Source organism: Neoarius graeffei, chromosome 26, assembly GCF_027579695.1.
Source record: "Neoarius graeffei isolate fNeoGra1 chromosome 26, fNeoGra1.pri, whole genome shotgun sequence".
NCBI classification, from domain to species: Eukaryota; Metazoa; Chordata; class Actinopteri; order Siluriformes; family Ariidae; genus Neoarius; species Neoarius graeffei.
In genome coordinates, this window is record NC_083594.1 from 50,728,564 (window position 1) to 50,746,909 (window position 18,346).

The 18,346-nt window shown below is 43.3% G+C and overlaps 2 protein-coding genes across 5 annotated transcripts in view; one reads left to right on the forward strand and one right to left on the reverse strand.

The window, feature by feature from the left end:
• slc25a26 (solute carrier family 25 member 26) overlaps positions 1 to 2,172 on the forward strand; it is a 99,638-nt gene extending 97,466 nt beyond the window's left edge. For both annotated transcript variants that reach the window (XM_060909735.1, XM_060909736.1), the window contains one exon: positions 821 to 2,172. In XM_060909735.1, coding sequence (XP_060765718.1) covers positions 821 to 917 — 97 coding nt within the window. In that variant the 3' untranslated portion in view covers positions 918 to 2,172. The remainder of the gene's footprint in view (positions 1 to 820) is intronic.
• A 5,594-nt stretch (positions 2,173 to 7,766) lies between these two features.
• Positions 7,767 to 18,346, reverse strand: part of lrig1 (leucine-rich repeats and immunoglobulin-like domains 1) — a 74,855-nt gene continuing 64,275 nt past the window's right edge. For all 3 annotated transcript variants that reach the window (XM_060910049.1, XM_060910050.1, XM_060910048.1), the window contains exons 13-18: positions 17,753 to 18,076; positions 16,661 to 16,942; positions 13,923 to 14,357; positions 13,686 to 13,817; positions 12,925 to 13,164; positions 7,767 to 9,670 (exon numbers count right to left, since the gene is read on the reverse strand). In XM_060910049.1, coding sequence (XP_060766032.1) covers positions 9,498 to 9,670; positions 12,925 to 13,164; positions 13,686 to 13,817; positions 13,923 to 14,357; positions 16,661 to 16,942; positions 17,753 to 18,076 — 1,586 coding nt within the window. In that variant the 3' untranslated portion in view covers positions 7,767 to 9,497. The remainder of the gene's footprint in view (positions 9,671 to 12,924; positions 13,165 to 13,685; positions 13,818 to 13,922; positions 14,358 to 16,660; positions 16,943 to 17,752; positions 18,077 to 18,346) is intronic.

Below are 18,346 nucleotides of genomic sequence, written 5' to 3' on the forward strand. Positions count from 1 at the left end.
GACGACGTCTCTTTCAGGGAAGACCTTGCATTTTCCAACATGACAATGCCAAACCACATACTGCATCAATTACAGCATCATGGCTGCGTAGAAGAAGGGTCCGGGTACTGAACTGGCCAGCCTGCAGTCCAGATCTTTCACCCATAGAAAACATTTGGCGCATCATAAAACGGAAGATACGACAAAAAAGACCTAAGACAGTTGAGCAACTAGAACCCTACATTAGACAAGAATGGGTTAACATTCCTATCCCTAAACTTGAGCAACTTGTCTCCTCAGTCCCCAGACGTTTACAGACTGTTGTAAAGAGAAAAGGGGATGTCTCACAGTGGGAAACATGGCCTTGTCCCAACTTTTTTGAGATGTGTTGCTGTCATGAAATTTAAAATCACCTAATTTTTCTCTTTAAATGATTCATTTTCTCAGTTTAAACATTTGATATGTCATCCATGTTCTATTCTGAATAAAATATGGGATTTTGAAACTTCCACATCATTGCATTCTGTTTTTATTTACAATTTGTACTTTGTCCCAACTTTTTTGGAATCGGGGTTGTACTTCCCAAAAGCATGCTGGTTGATAGATGCACTGGCATCTAGGTGGGCATATGTATGCGCGCATGGTGCCCTGCAATTGACTGGGTGCGTTCCCTAATCACGCCAAGTGTTCCTGCGATAGGATCCGGATCCACCCTGACCCAACCGGAGTAAAACGGTTATGGAATGAATAAATGAATGTTCCACACTTCTTGACCTCTTGAAGATCTATGTAATTGTATCATGGCGTCGACTTTCATCTTTCCTTTTCAACTCCTCCACAGACTCTTCGCCGGTAGCATCCCCAGGATGACCTTCATCAGCATGGGTGGTTTCATCTTCCTCGGAGCCTACGAGAAAGTGCGCCGCATGCTCCTATAAGACTCTTGACCTTCATGTCGGCCATAAATCTGTTCTCAAACCTGAAGCAGCCATTCTACCAGCTTAAAGGTCTTGTCCAGGAGCGCTGGCACTTGAGGACTCGCCACCGGATTGCGGTACCCTGGAATTTACGTTCCTGACTATCAAGAATCAGCTTCCCAACTTTCAGGTATTTGACCCAGTGGTTGTATTTCAGACAGCACTGCTGCCATGATCATGTTTGGCTGGAAGTGTGCTGGTGCTGCACATGTTAAGAATTATTAAAGAGTTTCATCAGAAAGAATTTTTTTTTCCTGCTTTTAAATGACTGCAGTATAACTGTACCCTGCTTCCTTTTCTTTCCAAACATCAAAGCGTCCAGTAGGTTGCACTGTTTTAACGCCAGCATTTTCCAGTGCATTATGGGATATCAACACCATGCGTTTACGCATGACGACAGAATGGGAAATCTCGAAATTGGTGCACGATATCGTGAACAGGGTGCAGAATCCGAGTTCCTATTCAGTCGTGTTTTGGATTGGAGTTGGAGTGTAAACCAGCTCTTGTGAGCTTTGTTCTTCAAGTTAAGCTTTGTGTAAGAAAAGAATTGTTTAAGATGAGAGCTCCTATCTGGATGAATCTTTTAAAAAAAAAAAAAATGAATGTCATCAAGTGAAGATCCTAATTTACAACATGTCTTGATATTGCATCATGGAAAGGAGTCTTCATGACTTCTTCACTTTGTACTACTGTTGAATGTTTAGCAGCTAATTAAACGTTAACGAGATTCTACTGTCTGTGAGAATTCACACCAGTGCTGGGTTATCCATTTTCTAAACTTGTTTATCATCCAGAATTCTACGTTTTTCCCACTTATGAATGTGAGACTTTGCTGGATGTCTGGGAATAATTGATATTTCATGGCTTCCATCAGCCTTTACAGTAAATGCAACTTGACGGAAGCCAAAGTAAATGTTTTGAGCAGTTTTTTGGGGGGTCGGTTTACTCATTTATTGGTAATTAAGTAAAAAAAAATGTTTTTTTTTTTTCCATCAGATTCCTAATTATTAGTATTTCCAGATGTGTTTATTGCTGATGAGACTGTAACGTTACTCAAAATGAACGCTTTATGAAAAGTAAGTGCACTTGTTTGGTGAAGCTGGAAGACTATAAGCTGAGCTTTGTCGTCCAGTTGGTATTCGATAGTGTGAGTATTTCATGGTGATCCAGATCATCCTGGATTTTCTTCCCAATAAAATCAACCGTCTCAAATGTTTTTCATCTCTTGTCCTTATTTCATACTTGGATTTTCTTGAGAATTTAACTTGAACCTGTTTCTTGACCTTTAACCAGAACATCACAGATCACAGTTTACGCTTTATTTCATCACACAATTATTTCAATATTAGATCTACACTACCGTCCAAAAGTTTGGGGGCACTTTGAAATGTCCTTATTTTTGAAAGAAAAGCACTGTTCTTTTCAGTGAAGATCACTTTAAACTAATCAGAAATCCACTCTATACATTGCTAATGTGGTAAATGACTATTCTAGCTGCAAATGTCTGGTTTTTGGTGCAATATCTCCATAGGTGTATAGAGGCCCATTTCCAGCAACTCTCACTCCAGTGTTCTAATGGTACAATGTGTTTGCTCACTGCCTCAGAAGGCTAATGGATGATTAGAAAACCCTTGTACAATCATGTTAGCACAGCTGAAAACAGTTGAGCTCTTTAGAGAAGCTATAAAACTGACCTTCCTTTGAGCAGATTGAGTTTCTGGAGCATCACATTTGTGGGGTCGATTAAATGCTCAAAATGGCCAGAAAAATGTCTCGACTATATTTTCTATTCATTTTACAACTTATGGTGGGAAATAAAAGTGTGACTTTTCATGGAAAACACAAAATTGTCTGGGTGACCCCAAACTTTTGAACGGTAGTGTCCAACACTTTAAACCTGACTTGTGGGGACCATCAGAAAGTTTCTAGTATGAAGATCCTCGTATTTATATTTGTATCCGGGCCATTTTCCAAAACGATCTACATGCGAGTAAGAGCACAAACGGGACACATTTGGACCAGAGCGAACACCAACGTCCTGCTGTAACAGAGTTGAATTTGAACCTCTAGTCCTGAAGAATAGTTTGCTGTTTGAGTGCACTTTATTGAACCCAAACTCTCTCGTAAAATAAATTTGCTGGAAAACAAACTAACCATAACTCAGGACATGTTTCGGAATAACCGGTCTACAGCGGAGTCCAAGTCCTGAGTCAAGACTTGCTTGTTTCCTTATTAGCAGTGAACATAAAGATTTCAAGGAGGGATTTATGAGCGTATCAGTCAAAAAAATATGGTTAGCATGCTGCAGCTTGAGGGCATTTTGATCGCTTTGTGTGGTAGAACACCACCACCACCACCAACAGGAACCCAAGAAGAGAAACTGATAGGTGGGTGAGTCCACAGGTGTGAATGTTGGAGTAGAATTTAATCAAAGCGAGCCATGTTGTGTTGTAATGTAAGATAATATGGAATATTATATTTTTATCCGATGAAATCCTCAGAGCAGTGGATTTATTCCCTTTCTGAACAGGATTGTACCTTTAGAGCTGCATGCTGGACCGTGCTCCATGTGAAAACCGTTCCAACATGGTAATGGTAAGTGCGTTCATATTAAAAAGAACTCGAGCGTACAAAATAAATAGGAAAAACTGATAATAATGCAAACATTTGCTGACCTGAATTATCAACAGCCGTGGCAGACTTTAGTAGCATTACTTGTTTGATCATAGCTCTTTCTGGCAAACAAAAGTGAACTGTATGTACATGCACATTAGTTCAGTTTAAACATTGACTAATGTTAAATCCTGATAGAGAGCAAATGTTCTCATTGCAACGGAACTAAGCTCATGCTGAATGTTTGCTCATGTAAGAGCGCAACGACTTTGCAGAAATGTCCCCAAGCAACGAGCTGAGCAGTTGAACCTGAAGAACCTTGGCTTGCCCTTTAGTCATGAGGACATCTTAACTTCTGGGACGAAACTGCCTTTCGTGGTCATTTCAAGATTATGCCGAAGACTGGGTTTAGTCCCGGTCTTAAATTTTACCCACGAGTCTCTGGCTACGCTAGCACTCTCGCAATTTTTTGATGGTTGTATAAAATTTTTTAAAAAATGGAATTGTCCGCGCCACTTCCTGAACATCATCAACCGAGTGCGCTATGATGTTTTATTCATCAATTAGTTCTGGTCCACGAATTTGATTGGCCGAATGACATCATCATTGAAAATGACCAATGATGATCCATTGTTCATGAAAAAACTTCTGACTTCACACAGAGAACTGAAAGTTTGGCAGATGAAGACAAAGAACGGACGCCGATTTCATCAGAAGCGCCTTGAATCGGAATATACAAATCAACATGCGCCAGCTACAAAAAAAAGTTAGCGTAGCTTTTTTAGGATCAGTTTCCGTTAACCGAGCAAAAATAAACGAAACATTTTTAAATAATATTGGCTGGCTTTGTTTCGTGGTATATCAGATATATTCCATTCAGCTAGCACGATGCTGAACGAATCAAAGACGAGGAGCTGAATGGAATATATCTGATGTACCATAACAAAAAAAAGCCATTATTATGATGATTATTCCTTTTGGGTGTTCAACACGTCTTTCTCTTTCAAAAATCTCAGTCGCTCGCTTGCTAACACGGAACTTTTACGTCTCCGACGCATGACATCATGTTCTCTAGACAACCGTGCAATATCGTAAACCATATTCGATGCTCATTCTCTGTTGGGTAGAGTGACGTAATACACGTACGATAAGCGATATGCTAACAATATTGCGTGCTATCGAACCAAATGAAAGAAACCTGTTAGAAGGGAATAGAACACGTTTTTATTCCATCGAAAAAGTGTCCTGGGTGCATAATAATTGGATTTATTGCGTCTGAAATGTCGGTTACTGGATATTCATTTCTTGTTTGTAGAACTGTTGCATAAAAGAAATATCATACTCGACGTCGCACAGTTAGACTGACTATCGGCACGGCTGCGATTCAGCCGTACGATATTCAGTGTACCTGCACTCGACGACTGCGAAGTGGTTTAATCGAATATTTCTTTAGTGCTAATATTAGCCGAATGCTTAATACACGATGTTGGAGGATGATGATACATCGCTGCTGAATTCTCGATTCTGATTGGTCAGAAGGTGTTTTCTGGAAGGTAATTTTCCATAACAGCAGCTCTGAGTGGACTTCGGTTCCGAGGTAAGTCACAGGTTATGCTGTGTTGTATTATATTTATGTGCTAACTCAGAATTGTCATCGTTTCTACTGTAAGAACTTGCAGAGGAAAGTTCTCTCACAAAGAACGCGTTTACTTTGCGTTTTTGGAAAGAGTCTGAAAGAAGGTCGGCACTTTGACTGTCCGAGGTAAGTTTTTCCACCACGAGATCGTCTGGACAGAGGATGTTCTACTTGGTGGTTTCTCTGTAACATGACAATAATACGTTTATTTATATGGCGCTAAATCACTAATTGTTCTTAACAATACTAAAATAATTCTTCCAAATGAACTACTGAAAAAAAAAAGCTATACAACTTCTAAACTAAGCCATGTATTAAAAACAAACTTACATATGACACAATAGGAATTAAAAATATAAGATTTAAAATATTATTAATAGTTTCTATATATTATACGCTTAATTCACAAAGGTGAGTCTTCAGAGCTCTTTTAAAACTATTTACATCCTCAATTTGCCAAAGCTTAAGCGTCAGTTGGTTCCATAACCTTGGACCAGCAATCGAGAAAGCGTGGGCGCCACATGTTTTCGTGTGTGATCGAAGCACTTGCAGATAATGCATTGATGCTGCTCTTAAGGAACGTGAATAATTTCTAAAATGGAGCAATACCATTAAGTCCCTTAATATACTAATAATATCTTAAACAATTCTAGAGTTTAATAGGGAGCCAATGTAGATCCAGTAGAGTAGAAGAAGTAATGTGATCATATTTTCTAGTTCAAGTAACTATTCGAGCAGCAGCGTTATGTATTAGTTGTGACTTCCGAAGTTGATAATTAGGCAGACATTCCATGTCCCAACAGCTAGCCGCTGTGTCTGGGGATCAGGTCGTCAAGGCCCCTGCCTTCGACTGCCACCCAATCCACACTGCACCAGTCCCCTACTGCTACCTCTGTGGGTGGTGAACCCATAGGAGGTTGGGCCCACGTCACCTCTTCGGGCTGAGCCCGGCCGGGCCCCATGAGAGGAACCAGCTGAGGTGGCTCGGGCATCTTTTTCGGATGCCTCCTGGATGCCTCCCTGGGGAGGTGTTCCAGGCATGTCCCCCCGGGGAAGACCCAGGACACGCTGGAGGGACTATGTCTCTCGGCTGGCCTGGGAAGGCCTCGGTGTTCTTCCCGAGGAGCTGGCCGAGGTGTCTGGGGAAAAGGAAGTTTGGGCTTCCATGCTTAGACTGCTGCCTTCACAACCCGGTCCCGGATAAAGCAGAAGACGACGAGACGAGAGATAATCAGGCAGACCATAAAGTAGCGAATTACAGTTATCCAGTTTAGAACTTAAAAAAGCATGGACTAATATATTTCAGCAGAGTAAAGATTTAGATAGTAATGCATTATCAAAAATTACCCCCAAGTTACGGGTACACTGGACAGATTTTATAACCTCAACAATTTTCAGACAGTCTAGAGTTGGCATTGAGCGAAACTTAGAACTGATGACGAGAAGCTCAGACTTGTCTTGATTGAGCTTCAGTCCATTGTAAACCATCCAAGCATCAATATCATTGACACATTGCTCCACTTTGGTCTTAACTACACTACCGTTCAAAAGTTTGGGGTCACTCTGAAATGTCCTTATTTTTGAAAGAAAAGCACTGTTCTTTTCAATGAAGATCACTTTAAACTAATCAGAAATCCACTCTATACATTGCTAATGTGGTAAATGACTATTCTAGCTGCAAATGTCTGGTTTTTGGTGCAATATCTCCATAGGTGTATAGAGGCCCATTTCCAGCAACTCTCACTCCAGTGTTCTAATGGTACAATGTGTTTGCTCATTGCCTCAGAAGGCTAATGGATGATTAGAAAACCCTTGTACAATCATGTTAGCACAGCTGAAAACAGTTGAGCTCTTTAGAGAAGCTATAAAACTGACCTTCCTTTGAGCAGATTGAGTTTCTGGAGCATCACATTTGTGGGGTCGATTAAATGCTCAAAATGGCCAGGAAAATGTCTCGACTATGTTTTCTATTCATTTTACAACTTATGGTGGTAAATAAAAGTGTGACTTTTCATGGAAAACACAAAATTGTCTGGGTGACCCCAAACTTTTGAACGGTAGTGTATGCGGAGATCTTCCTGAGATTCGGTCTTGAAAGACATAAAGCTGGGAATCATCGACATAAAGGTGATACAAGAGACCATGCTTTGCAATAATCTTGGCAATAGGTGACGTGTACATCGAGAAACGCAAATCTGCGTTTTCATTTTCTGAGTAACTTCTTGAAGAGAGGAAAAAAAAAAAAAAGACATCGTGCTTTTTTTGAATGGTCAGTGTTAGAAGAATAAAGCGCTACGGTATATTGGAAGATAATCAAGTTCTGGGTGTTGACTAACTGATTCATCACATTACACTGTTAATTATTTTCCTGTCTCAGCACCCTTCCCAGATTTTTTTTTTTAACTCATCAATAAACAATTGATAAAATAATTGCACCCTTTCCCACATTTCCATTTAATATGCTGCTGTCTTGGGTATTTTTTCACTCTCAAACATCTAAACCTAACTGAGAATGAAACTCGATGGAGTTTTAAACGACAACTAAATTCAGACAACAAAAGTCCAAGAGCAAGAATGTGATTTTAATAGACATGTCAACTTGCCACACGGCAACATTTTCAGCATTGCAAATGTACAGCCGTACGAGTTCTTTTCTTTTCTTTTCAATAAATTAGTCTGACAGGAAGGTGAAGTCTGCTACACCATGCGAGCTGTTGGAAATGATCGGCTCAAACCTGTTCATATTTCCGAGAACAACACGAAGCAGAGATCTCTTCTCTTCATTCCGAGTTAGCTGGTTAGCTAAAATCTAGCTTGGTAAACCAGTTAGTTGGGTAACAGAGTGACCGATAGATAGCGAGCTAACTCCTACAGAAAAAAAACAAACAAACAGATATATTCCATCAGTTTCGTTTCTGTGGAAAAACAAAAGAAAACGCATCAGCTGAAAAAGCCTGGCAGGTTTGAGTTATTTGCTTAAGACCTATTATTTGTTTTTGAGGCTAGCGTTAATGTTAGCTAATGAGGCGTTTAGTAACGTTGATGTAGCGTGAGCTAATGGTGTTGACTGAAGATACTGGCCATTCCCTGTGTGTGGACATTAAAAACTCCTGAACACGAGATAACACAGATAATGATGCCCTTTTCTTCTGTAAGTAAAGTTTATCTTTGTCGTTATCCCTTTTATTATACGCTAAGAAATGTCTAACAGTGCTTTGTTAGCACACGTTTCATAAATGGACTTTTTTTTTTCTTCTTCTGAGGTGTTCACATTCACATTGCTTTCCTTGATTTAAAAAAAAAAACCAGAATAGTACAGTTTGTGTACCACTGGACTACCATTTTGCACATGGAAGAGCTGAACCTTTTTTTTTCTTTCTGTTTTTCAGATTTAAGGCTGTAAAAATGATATAAATCTCACTTTCAACCTCAACAGTTCGTCGGTCTCACCTGTGAAATTGTCCAAATCGGCTGCTTACGCATTTCTGTTTGAGTTCAGGATTTATCGAAGAGAAAAAGTCTGAAAATTTCAACCTTCCGACACGTTTAAATCTTGAGAATGGTGTTGGATCTCCCTGTTCTTCCTACCAAAGTGCTGATTTGCGTTTCTTCACCAACCCTCGATTGTATTGTACCATACCGGGCCTAAAGAGTTTGAATCAAGACCAGCAAATATGAACCGTTGGGTTCTTGGTAGCTGGAGACGATGATGTTTATCTCAATTTCAAGTGCAGGAAAACTTTCCGTTTCGCGAACGAGGAGTCTCGGCCTGAGAGACAGACGACAGATTCTTTGTTCATGCTGTAAGGCACCAGGGCTGGGAGGATTATAAAAAGAGGAAAAATAGCATCACTCTGATCGGACCATGCACAGAATAGATTCAAATACTCTTCTGTAAAAGTTATAGAATAATAATATAGATATAGATATATATGAAAACTCTTATGTACAATTTAAAGTCCAACATTATAGCACTCTGTTGTATCATACAATATTCCCTACATTAACATGCTTCAAATGCAAGTCACAATTTTTTTTTTTTCCCTTTTTTGCAGCGGTGTGAACGAAGCCTCCCTGAGGAGGATTTAAACACTATGTACAGGTGTAACGCTCGGACTGGGACGCGAACGGTCCCGCGTTCAAGCTTCGCCTTCAAACCCGGACGCCTAGACTCCGCGATCAGACGCAGGACGAGCTCCACGTGCGCCCCTCGGTGTGAGGTAGCAGTTCACAGTGCAAACAGGATACAAAAATAGCAATACGACAGTCTTCGCTTGGTATTCCACGACGTGCTAGTCACTCGCCCGCCTGAGGGGGGCGGTCTCACTCGAGTGCGTGTGGCCGTTGGGTAAGAGAGTTTTTGTGAGCTCAGCGTCCGTGCAGGTGTCGGGAACGGAGCACGGCTTTGCGGGCCGATGGTGGCTCTCGCTTGGAGATGGTGTTCCTGTCCTGCTCGTAACAGATCCTAAGACAGAAAAAAAAAAAAAACGAGCACTTCAGTTGAATTGTTATAACCTGTTTAAACAATACTGAAACAAAACCTAGACTCTGCGATGTAGTTTGAGTAATTGGTAATCTATTTGGTAAGAGCTCGTTCTGGAGTTCGAGCTCCAGGGAAACTAAATCCGTGATTGCTTTATAGTAAAGTTGGTTTTGTGGACATTTAAGTTATTCCACGAAATCGAGTCGTACATGAGCTGAAGAGGCGCGTAGCTCCAAGTTGGTTATAAGCCATGTATGATGAGATTGAATGGAATAACTGTTTTATTCTATCCACACTCACTGGATTTTGTAAAAAAGTGAGCATTTTTATTTTTTGCAAAGTCGATAAATAAAAACTTTTTAGACGAAATGTCCGACAAAATCATTTCCGTTTCGTCAGACTTCTTAACCTATCGATGGCGGCACAAATTGACTTGTGTTGATTGTACAAAAAAAAGTGCCGTTGTGTCAAGGTATAGAAAAGCTTTAGACATTTATTTAGTTCTTCAATTTTCAAACTTCTTTGAGCTTTTGAACCAGTCTTATTTTATTTATTTATATATATATATATATATATATATATGGGCGGCACGGTGGTGTAGTGGTTAGCGCTGTCGCCTCACAGCAAGAAGGTCCTGGGTTCGAGCCCCGTGGCCGGCGAGGGCCTTTCTGTGCGGAGTTTGCATGTTCTCCCCGTGTCCGCGTGGGTTTCCTCCGGGTGCTCCGGTTTCCCCCACAGTCCAAAGACATGCAGGTTAGGTTAACTGGTGACTCTAAATTGAGCGTAGGTGTGAATGTGAGTGTGAATGGTTGTCTGTGTCTATGTGTCAGCCCTGTGATGACCTGGCGACTTGTCCAGGGTGTACCCCGCCTTTCGCCCGTAGTCAGCTGGGATAGGCTCCAGCTCGCCTGCGACCCTGTAGAAGGATAAAGCGGCTACAGATAATGAGATGAGAGATATATATATATATATATATATATATATATATATATAAGGGCTGGGCAATAAAATAACGATACGTATCGCGATAGACACATACTTGATATCAATAGAAAATGCGTTCGATAGAACGTTTCGATAGAATTTTTTTTCCCAAGAAACAAGCGTTAGCCAGAGCTCTCTCTGGTTTAGGTCCGCTTTCAATCAACTGTTGTTGCAAAGCAAGCTTGGTTGCATGAGCAAAGGCACTCGTCCTCTGGTGCCTAGCAACGCACAGGGAGTGACAGCCAATCATGTAACAGTATTGCGTTTGGTTGTGCCATCTCGTTGTCTCGTGGTCGTGTTTATTTTTTTCCAGAAACAGCGTGGCCAAGAAAAGAAAGATGAGTGCCGGAACGAGCGAGGAAATTGTGGATAAAGTCAGTAAGGTCAAATGTTACAGATCTAAAGTCTTAAGTCTATCTCAGTTTTACTTTAATTTCTTCTATGTTTACAAAACTATTTTTATTTTATTAAACCTTCAATGAAAATATACTTGAATAGTTCAAGTCTACCTCAGTTTCACTCAATTTCTTTTATGTTTATAAAGCACTGCATGTTTTTAAATGTTATTCACCAGAGGGTGAGCTTTTTTTGCAGTAAAAAATGAAAAATGACAGTCCTTCTCACATAGCAGGTTTTGCTATGTTTACATTTAACACTTTGCTCATGTTTTTATAACACGAGTTTTTTAAGCACTTTATTATAGATAATTGCTCAGTTTTTGTTGTGATCGTAACATTGAACATGCGTGTTGACATTCCTTGCTTATTGGCTGTCAGAGGAAGTTTAAGTTTAAAATAAATGTTTGAATTTAGTATTGTTCCCTCCTGGTCCTTATTTTAAATAGGTCATAAAATATTTCAATAATTATCGATATCGACCAATATGAAACACTTATATCGTGATACAGATTTCAGCCATATCGCCCAGCCCTAATAAAAAATAAAAATATATATATATATATATATATATATAGGGGCGGCACGGTGGTGTAGTGGTTAGCGCTGTCGCCTCACAGCAAGAAGGTCCGGGTTCGAGCCCCGTGGCCGGCGAGGGCCTTTCTGTGCGGAGTTTGCATGTTCTCCCCGTGTCCGCGTGGGTTTCCTCCGGGTGCTCCGGTTTCCCCCACAGTCCAAAGACATGCAGGTTAGGTTAACTGGTGACTCTAAATTGAGCGTAGGTGTGAATGTGAGTGTGAATGGTTGTCTGTGTCTATGTGTCAGCCCTGTGATGACCTGGCGACTTGTCCAGGGTGTACCCCGCCTTTCGCCCGTAGTCAGCTGGGATAGGCTCCAGCTTGCCTGCGACCCTGTAGAAGGATAAAGCGGCTACAGATAATTTTATATATATATATATATATATATATATATATAAATATAAATAAAACAAGTTTTAATACTTAAAGAATGTAAACAAACCGGAGAAATGACAGGAGCAATTTGTGAAAAATGCTGCAATAATAATTCTTGAAGAATAAATTAAAAAAAAAAAAGGTACGTTCTTACCATCAAATACTTTCATTCCATATTTTGCTGCTTTTTGTATTTTTTTGCGGTTTTGTTTTCGAGTAGTGTTTTTATTCGGTCAGAGCGTGCGATTTCTCATACCCAGTGAATGTGGATAGAATAAAAAAAAATATTATCAAACGGATTCATTTGTCCTTTTGGAAACATAGCAGGCCGTCGTGATTGCTGTAAGTTCGTCTGCAGTTTGTGTCAAACCTACCTGCGTGCGTGCGTAAACCGTCTCTCCGAAGCATACACGCTTCGGATCATTTTCCAGTATTGTTGATCTGTACAGGCTGAACAATCCTGGTTCTCCTTGTTGTCGTGTTTGGTTCTACTCGAGTAGCCGAGGGATTTTCAGTATTTAATGATAAAAGACAAGCTTAGCTGTCTTATGTTTGAGCGTATTTCTTTCTTCAGCAATATGAGGATCTGTAGCACGGCCTCGAGAGTTTAAATTTCAGTAAACTGATTCGAACTCTGTCTTTGAGACTCTCGCCTGTTCCCTGGTTCAGCCCCGAGGCCACGGAATGTGCTGTGCACACCGTGTGTGTTAATAAACCCAAGCCAAGCTAAATCATTCCACCCACCTGATGACAGGACAGAAGGTTCCTTCATCAGGTGGTGATAGACGTGAACGTTGCGCTTGATTTACGAGCCGTGGGTGGAACACAATCTATCAAACTCGCTGAAAGTATGACACCCGGATATTGAGCAATCAAGCTCGACTGCTGGTTTTCTCACTCTCACCTTTTCGATCGCCTTGTTTCTTGTGCGCCGTCGGTGTCGCCTCCCTCCTGACTCCGTTTGGCGTGCCGATACAGTGCCCGTCGCTCATCTTATGGCCGCTGAAGGTCGACGGAGGCTGTATCTGCTGGTACTCCGTTCCTGAAGGAGGTGTAATGCCCTGGCAGAGGTAGTCTGATGGCCTGGAGTAACTGTTACCGTTTTCCATGCAGTCAGTACACAGGACTGGAACATCAAAACCTCCTGAAAGGTGAAGGAAGGAAGTGACGAGTTCATGTTCCGACACTGAAAAGATAACATTTTTTCTATCTTTTATTGACTAGAGCAAGGTAGACCCTAAATCCGACCTCTAGCCAAGGTCGAGCCCAAGATGTGCAACAGAAGAGGCACTCCTGAAACTTTTTAGTCCTTGTAAGTAAGCAAGCGTCCCCCATCGAGCCATAGTTCTGATCCCAGCTGCATTAAGCCTCGGTCGCAACCGGCCGTACGTGCTCCTACGGCCGGTCTACATACAAAAAACGCAAGAAACGCACGGAGGGCGCGCGTGACGTGCTGATTTTCGAGCCGTAGACCGGCCGCAGAGGTTCTTCGTCATGTCAAACAAACTCTACGGGCGCTTACGTTTTTTCAGGTTGCAAGACAAACGTACGGCCAACGTGCGTCTTTCTCCACGAACAAAAAAAACGCAGCGATTTGGGAAATGCCAAAAAATCGTACGTCCGGTTGTGACCTAGGCTTTACGTTTTACTGTAAAGAAGGCTCACCGTTGCTGTGTGTGTGGCCACTTGGCTGGGATCCTCCGCTGGACTCGACTCTTATGCACACGTCCTGCCTCTCAGATAGCGTCCCCTGTGAGGACAGGTAGCTTGGGACATCAGGAGGAACGATGGTCTCATCTGTCGGAAATGACAAGGAAAAACTTTCGCGTTTTTTACTCCTCAAAAGGACAGACCTCTGAGGTCGTGAAGTATTTAAAAGACTAGCCGAGTTCTGCTACGCACCCGTGTTGACGCTGCACTCTTCGCTCTTCTTCCTCGTCTGGTAGATGATGCACACCCACACCAAAGAGGTCGCCACGACACTCGTCACCACGGCGATCACGACGATGCCTATGGTGACTGCCCCTGAATTGGCGTTCACTTGGCAGTTGGCACCAGGGCGCTGGATTACGGTCAGGCTGCACTGGGCACGCTCCGTCCCGAGAGGGTTGGACATGACGCACGTGTAGCGGCCGGCGTCCTCCGGTGTGGTGCTGCTGATCACCAGGAGCTGGTTGGCGTGGGTGAAGTGGTGTCGCTCACTGGGCTGCAGTGGTTCGCCACTCCGCAGCCATGTGATACGTGGAGGGGGGCTACCCACGGCCTTGCACTGCAGCGCCACCGCCTCGCCCAGCACCACACTCCGGTCCTCCATCCCCTGCAGCAGGTGGGGCATTTCTGAGGAGGGCACACAGATACACGGGGGAGATTTTAGCTTCAGCCAATCACAAATGAAGAAGGGTAGTGAATCACGATTACACGAATGTCTTCATTTCATCAAGAAAAGCGCCAACTAAGAACAAAATCATGGAAATTGTTTTGAAAAAATGTTCGAGCTCCACCACCTAGAACACAAAACAAGCTTTAGTTGTCACTTGTTTGCTCTGTCTGACCAATAAGCAACGTTCTGTAAGGCAAGCGTCACCTCAGAAGTTCCTTGGTGATGGGACTAAACTATTTCCATGAACTACAATCCATGAGCTCTAACTGGCCCTGGTTCCTTGGATGGGAACATCCCAAAAGATCCTGGATTCCTGGTCAACTTTCTGGGTAGAAAAGATGTAAGCAGTTTATGCCTCCAAAGTATGGTATTGTTTACATCGTGTGAAAACCGAAAAAAAAATACAGTTGTTTATATTTGGAGTAAAAAAAAAGTCCAAAGTCATGATTTTAGTTTTGAAAGAAAAGATGAGATAGAAATCACCCAAGTGTAGTGTCTGATTTGGCTTCATGTCTGAAGGTCGCCTGCAGGTAGCTGTGTTGGGTGGTGATGAGTTTGTGTTCAGCATCGCCTCCGTTACTGAAGAATCTGAGACTGTCGCTGCAGCAGTAATCAGCAGCTGAACTCAGGCCTGAGAAAAGCTCTTAGATCCCACTGCTAAAGCCCTCCGTCCTGTCCCCCGGCCTCTCTGTGACCTCTCCGCCCTTTCACCTCTCACCCCAGAAACAAGGCCACAGCTGCACCAGCGAGACCAAAACTCAAAACATTCTTTCATGCAGCGGAGAGGATCTGGGTTTGGCCAAATCCCAGCAGCTTTCGAAGCTCAAAATGATTTTCTTTCTGAGTGTATAAAAACCCAGCAGGACTATCTCTGCTAAACTAAACCCAACAGAACCTTATTTCAGTGTGTAAACCCGACAGGCCGTTCCCTCAGTGCCCGGACTAAACCCGACAGGCCGTTCCCTCAGTGCCCAGACTAAACCCGACAGGCCGTTCCCTCAGTGTCAGGACGAAACCCGACAGGCCGTTCATAGCAGTGTCTAGACTAAACCCAAGATTATTTTCTCTGTGTGTTTCAACTAAACCCAACAGGCCGTTCTCTCAGTGCCCGGACTAAACCTGACAGGCCGTTCATAGCAGTGCCTAGACTAAACCCAAGATTATTTTATCTGTGTTTCAACTAAACCTGACAGGTCGTTCCCTCAGTGCCCGGACTACACCCGACAGACCGTTCCCTCAGTGTCTAGACTAAACCCGACAGGACTTTATATCAACGTCTAGACTAAACCCAAGATTATTTTATCTGTGTGTTCCAACTAAACCCAACAGGCAGTTCTCTCAGTGCCAGGACTAAACCCAACAGGCAGTTCTCTCAGTGCCAGGACTAAACCCAACAGGCAGTTCTCTCAGTGCCCGGACTAAACCCAAGAGGTCGTTCTCTCAGTGCATGGACTAAACCCGACAGGCCGTTCCCTCAGTGCTGGGACAAAACCCGACAGGCCTTTCTCTCAGTGTCTAGACTAAACTCGACAGGCCGTTCCCTCAGTGCCGGGACGAAACCCGACAGGACGTTCCCTCAGTGCCCGGACTAAACCCGACAGGACGTTCCCTCCGTGCCCGGACTAAACCCGACAGGACGTTCCCTCAGTGCCCGGACTAAACCCGACAGGACGTTTCCTCGGTGCCGGGACGAAACCCAACAGGCCTTTCTCTCAGTGTCTAGACTAAACCCAAGATTATTTTCTCTGTGTGTTTCAGTTAAACCCAACAGGCCGTTCTCTCAGTGCATGGACTAAACCCAACAGGCCGTTCCCTCAGTGCCGGGATGAAACCCAACAGGCCGTTCCCTCAGTGCCTGGATTAAACCCAACAGGCCTTTCTCTCGGTGTCTAGACTAAACCCGACAGGACTTTCTCTGTGTCTAGACTAAACCCAAGAGGATTTTCTCTGTGTGTTTCGACTAAACCCAGCAGGACTTTCTCTCAGTGTCTAAACCGACATAACCTCATGGTTAGAGAAGCAGCTTTGGGATCAAAAGGTCATCGGTTCGATTCCCTGGACCAGCAGGAATGTCTGAAGTATCCTTGAGCAAGGCACCTAACGCCCAACTGCTCTCCAGACTGCTCCGGGCGTGTTGTACGTCGCTCTGGATAAGAGTGTCTGCTAAATGCCTGTAACGTAATGTAAACCCAGCAGGACTTTCTCAGTCTTTCAATGAAACTCAACAGAACTCTGTGTTTAGATTAAACCAAACCCTTACCCAGCACGGTGAGCGTGACGTTGGCAGAGATCATGCCCGCCGTGTTTCTGGCCGTGCAGCTGTACACACCCATGTCCTCAGGCTTCACTTGCATGATGAAGAACACGTCATCGTCAGGCATCACCTCCATGCGCCGCTCACGGGCTGCTGGGAAATCTGTCCCACCGTCTTTCTGCCAAGCAACCTGCGGAGGTGGATAACCTTTCGCCGCGCACTCCAGACGAGCCTTCGCGCCAGCTCGGATGGTGAGGTCACTTGGGGTCTTCACAAAGGAAGGTAGCACTGTGGATGTGTGTATGGAAAAAGTGAAGAATTAGCCAAGGACAAATTTATTCCTGCATGAAACACAGACTAATTCAGTTGGATTTGGGAAATGGGTTCGACATGAAGCCATGACATAAATCAATAAATAGAATAAAATGTCTAAATACAATCAATTTGCATCTGCTGGACTGGCTGATAGGCTGTGCAAGAGTCACTGTCTGCACAGCATCGGCGCTAAATCAATTTGTCCCAAATGTGCTTGGACAGAGCGGTCAGGAAAGAGGGAGGGAGGGAGGGAGGGCCACTCATCACATTTCTGTCCTGAAGCTAAGTCCAGGTCTGTTCTTTAAGTTTGCAAATAATTCCCGAACCTAAATGCTATCAGGATGAAGTGATCTGAAACGGCAACATGTGGTAACACACTTCTTCATTAAAAACATGAGCGTTTATGTTTTGTTTCACTTCGGGACATTTTTCCACTCCATAACTACAGGAACCTACGGCACCAGAAAACTGGAATCGTGCTTTTTTTGGCCACCATTCCAGGTTTCGGTTGTATGGTTTGGGAAAGCTGTTCGTTAATTCGGTGGCTGATCTTTGGGCCAGTTCTTGGTTTAGAGTTCATGCTTCGTGCGGTAGATATGTAAAATATGACATTAGCATTTATTATCACGCCCAGACATCACAGATGTAAATTAGCCGAGTAGCTAGCTCTGGTACAGTGTAAAGAGTAACGTCAACTGAAAAAAAACCCAAACATCATATTGAAGATAAGATAACTTCAAATACAGCTCCCACTGCCCCTTAAAGTGTAAAAATAAAACGTACCGCTGATGCTGAGTCGCGCCTTGTTGGAGTAGGTGGAGCCGAAGTGATTGGAGATGACGCATTGGTAGCGGCCCTCGTCCTCGAACTTGACGTTGCGGAGATGGAGGACAGTTGTGTACTCCATGATGCCTGCTCCGTCTCTGGAGGGAGAGTGGGCGAAGTTCTCGACGTGGGCATGAGGCAGGGGCTCCTGGTCTTTCCGCCATGTGAAGGTCATGGGCGAGCTGCTGCTGCTGACCGCCATGCACGTTAAACGCACGTCTTTGCCCAACACGCCGGCTGTCGGTGTGGGATGAACCAGAATCTGAGGCTTGGGTAGGTCATCTATCAGGGGGCAGGAGAACATGCACAAGTCAGCGGGTTAAAGAAGTGGCATGCGTCCAGGACACTCAAAGATTCCAATGTCGTACAGATTTGTGAGTAATTGTGTATTCTCGACTAACAACTTGTGACTAAAAGTTTTGCGTGACTTGATGTGCTGGATTCCTGACAATCAGTCCTATATTTCCATGGATGTCAAATCGTGTCAGATCAAAATCTCCAGTCGAGACTGGTCCAAACCCAAACCTAACACACTTAATCCAAGTCATTAAG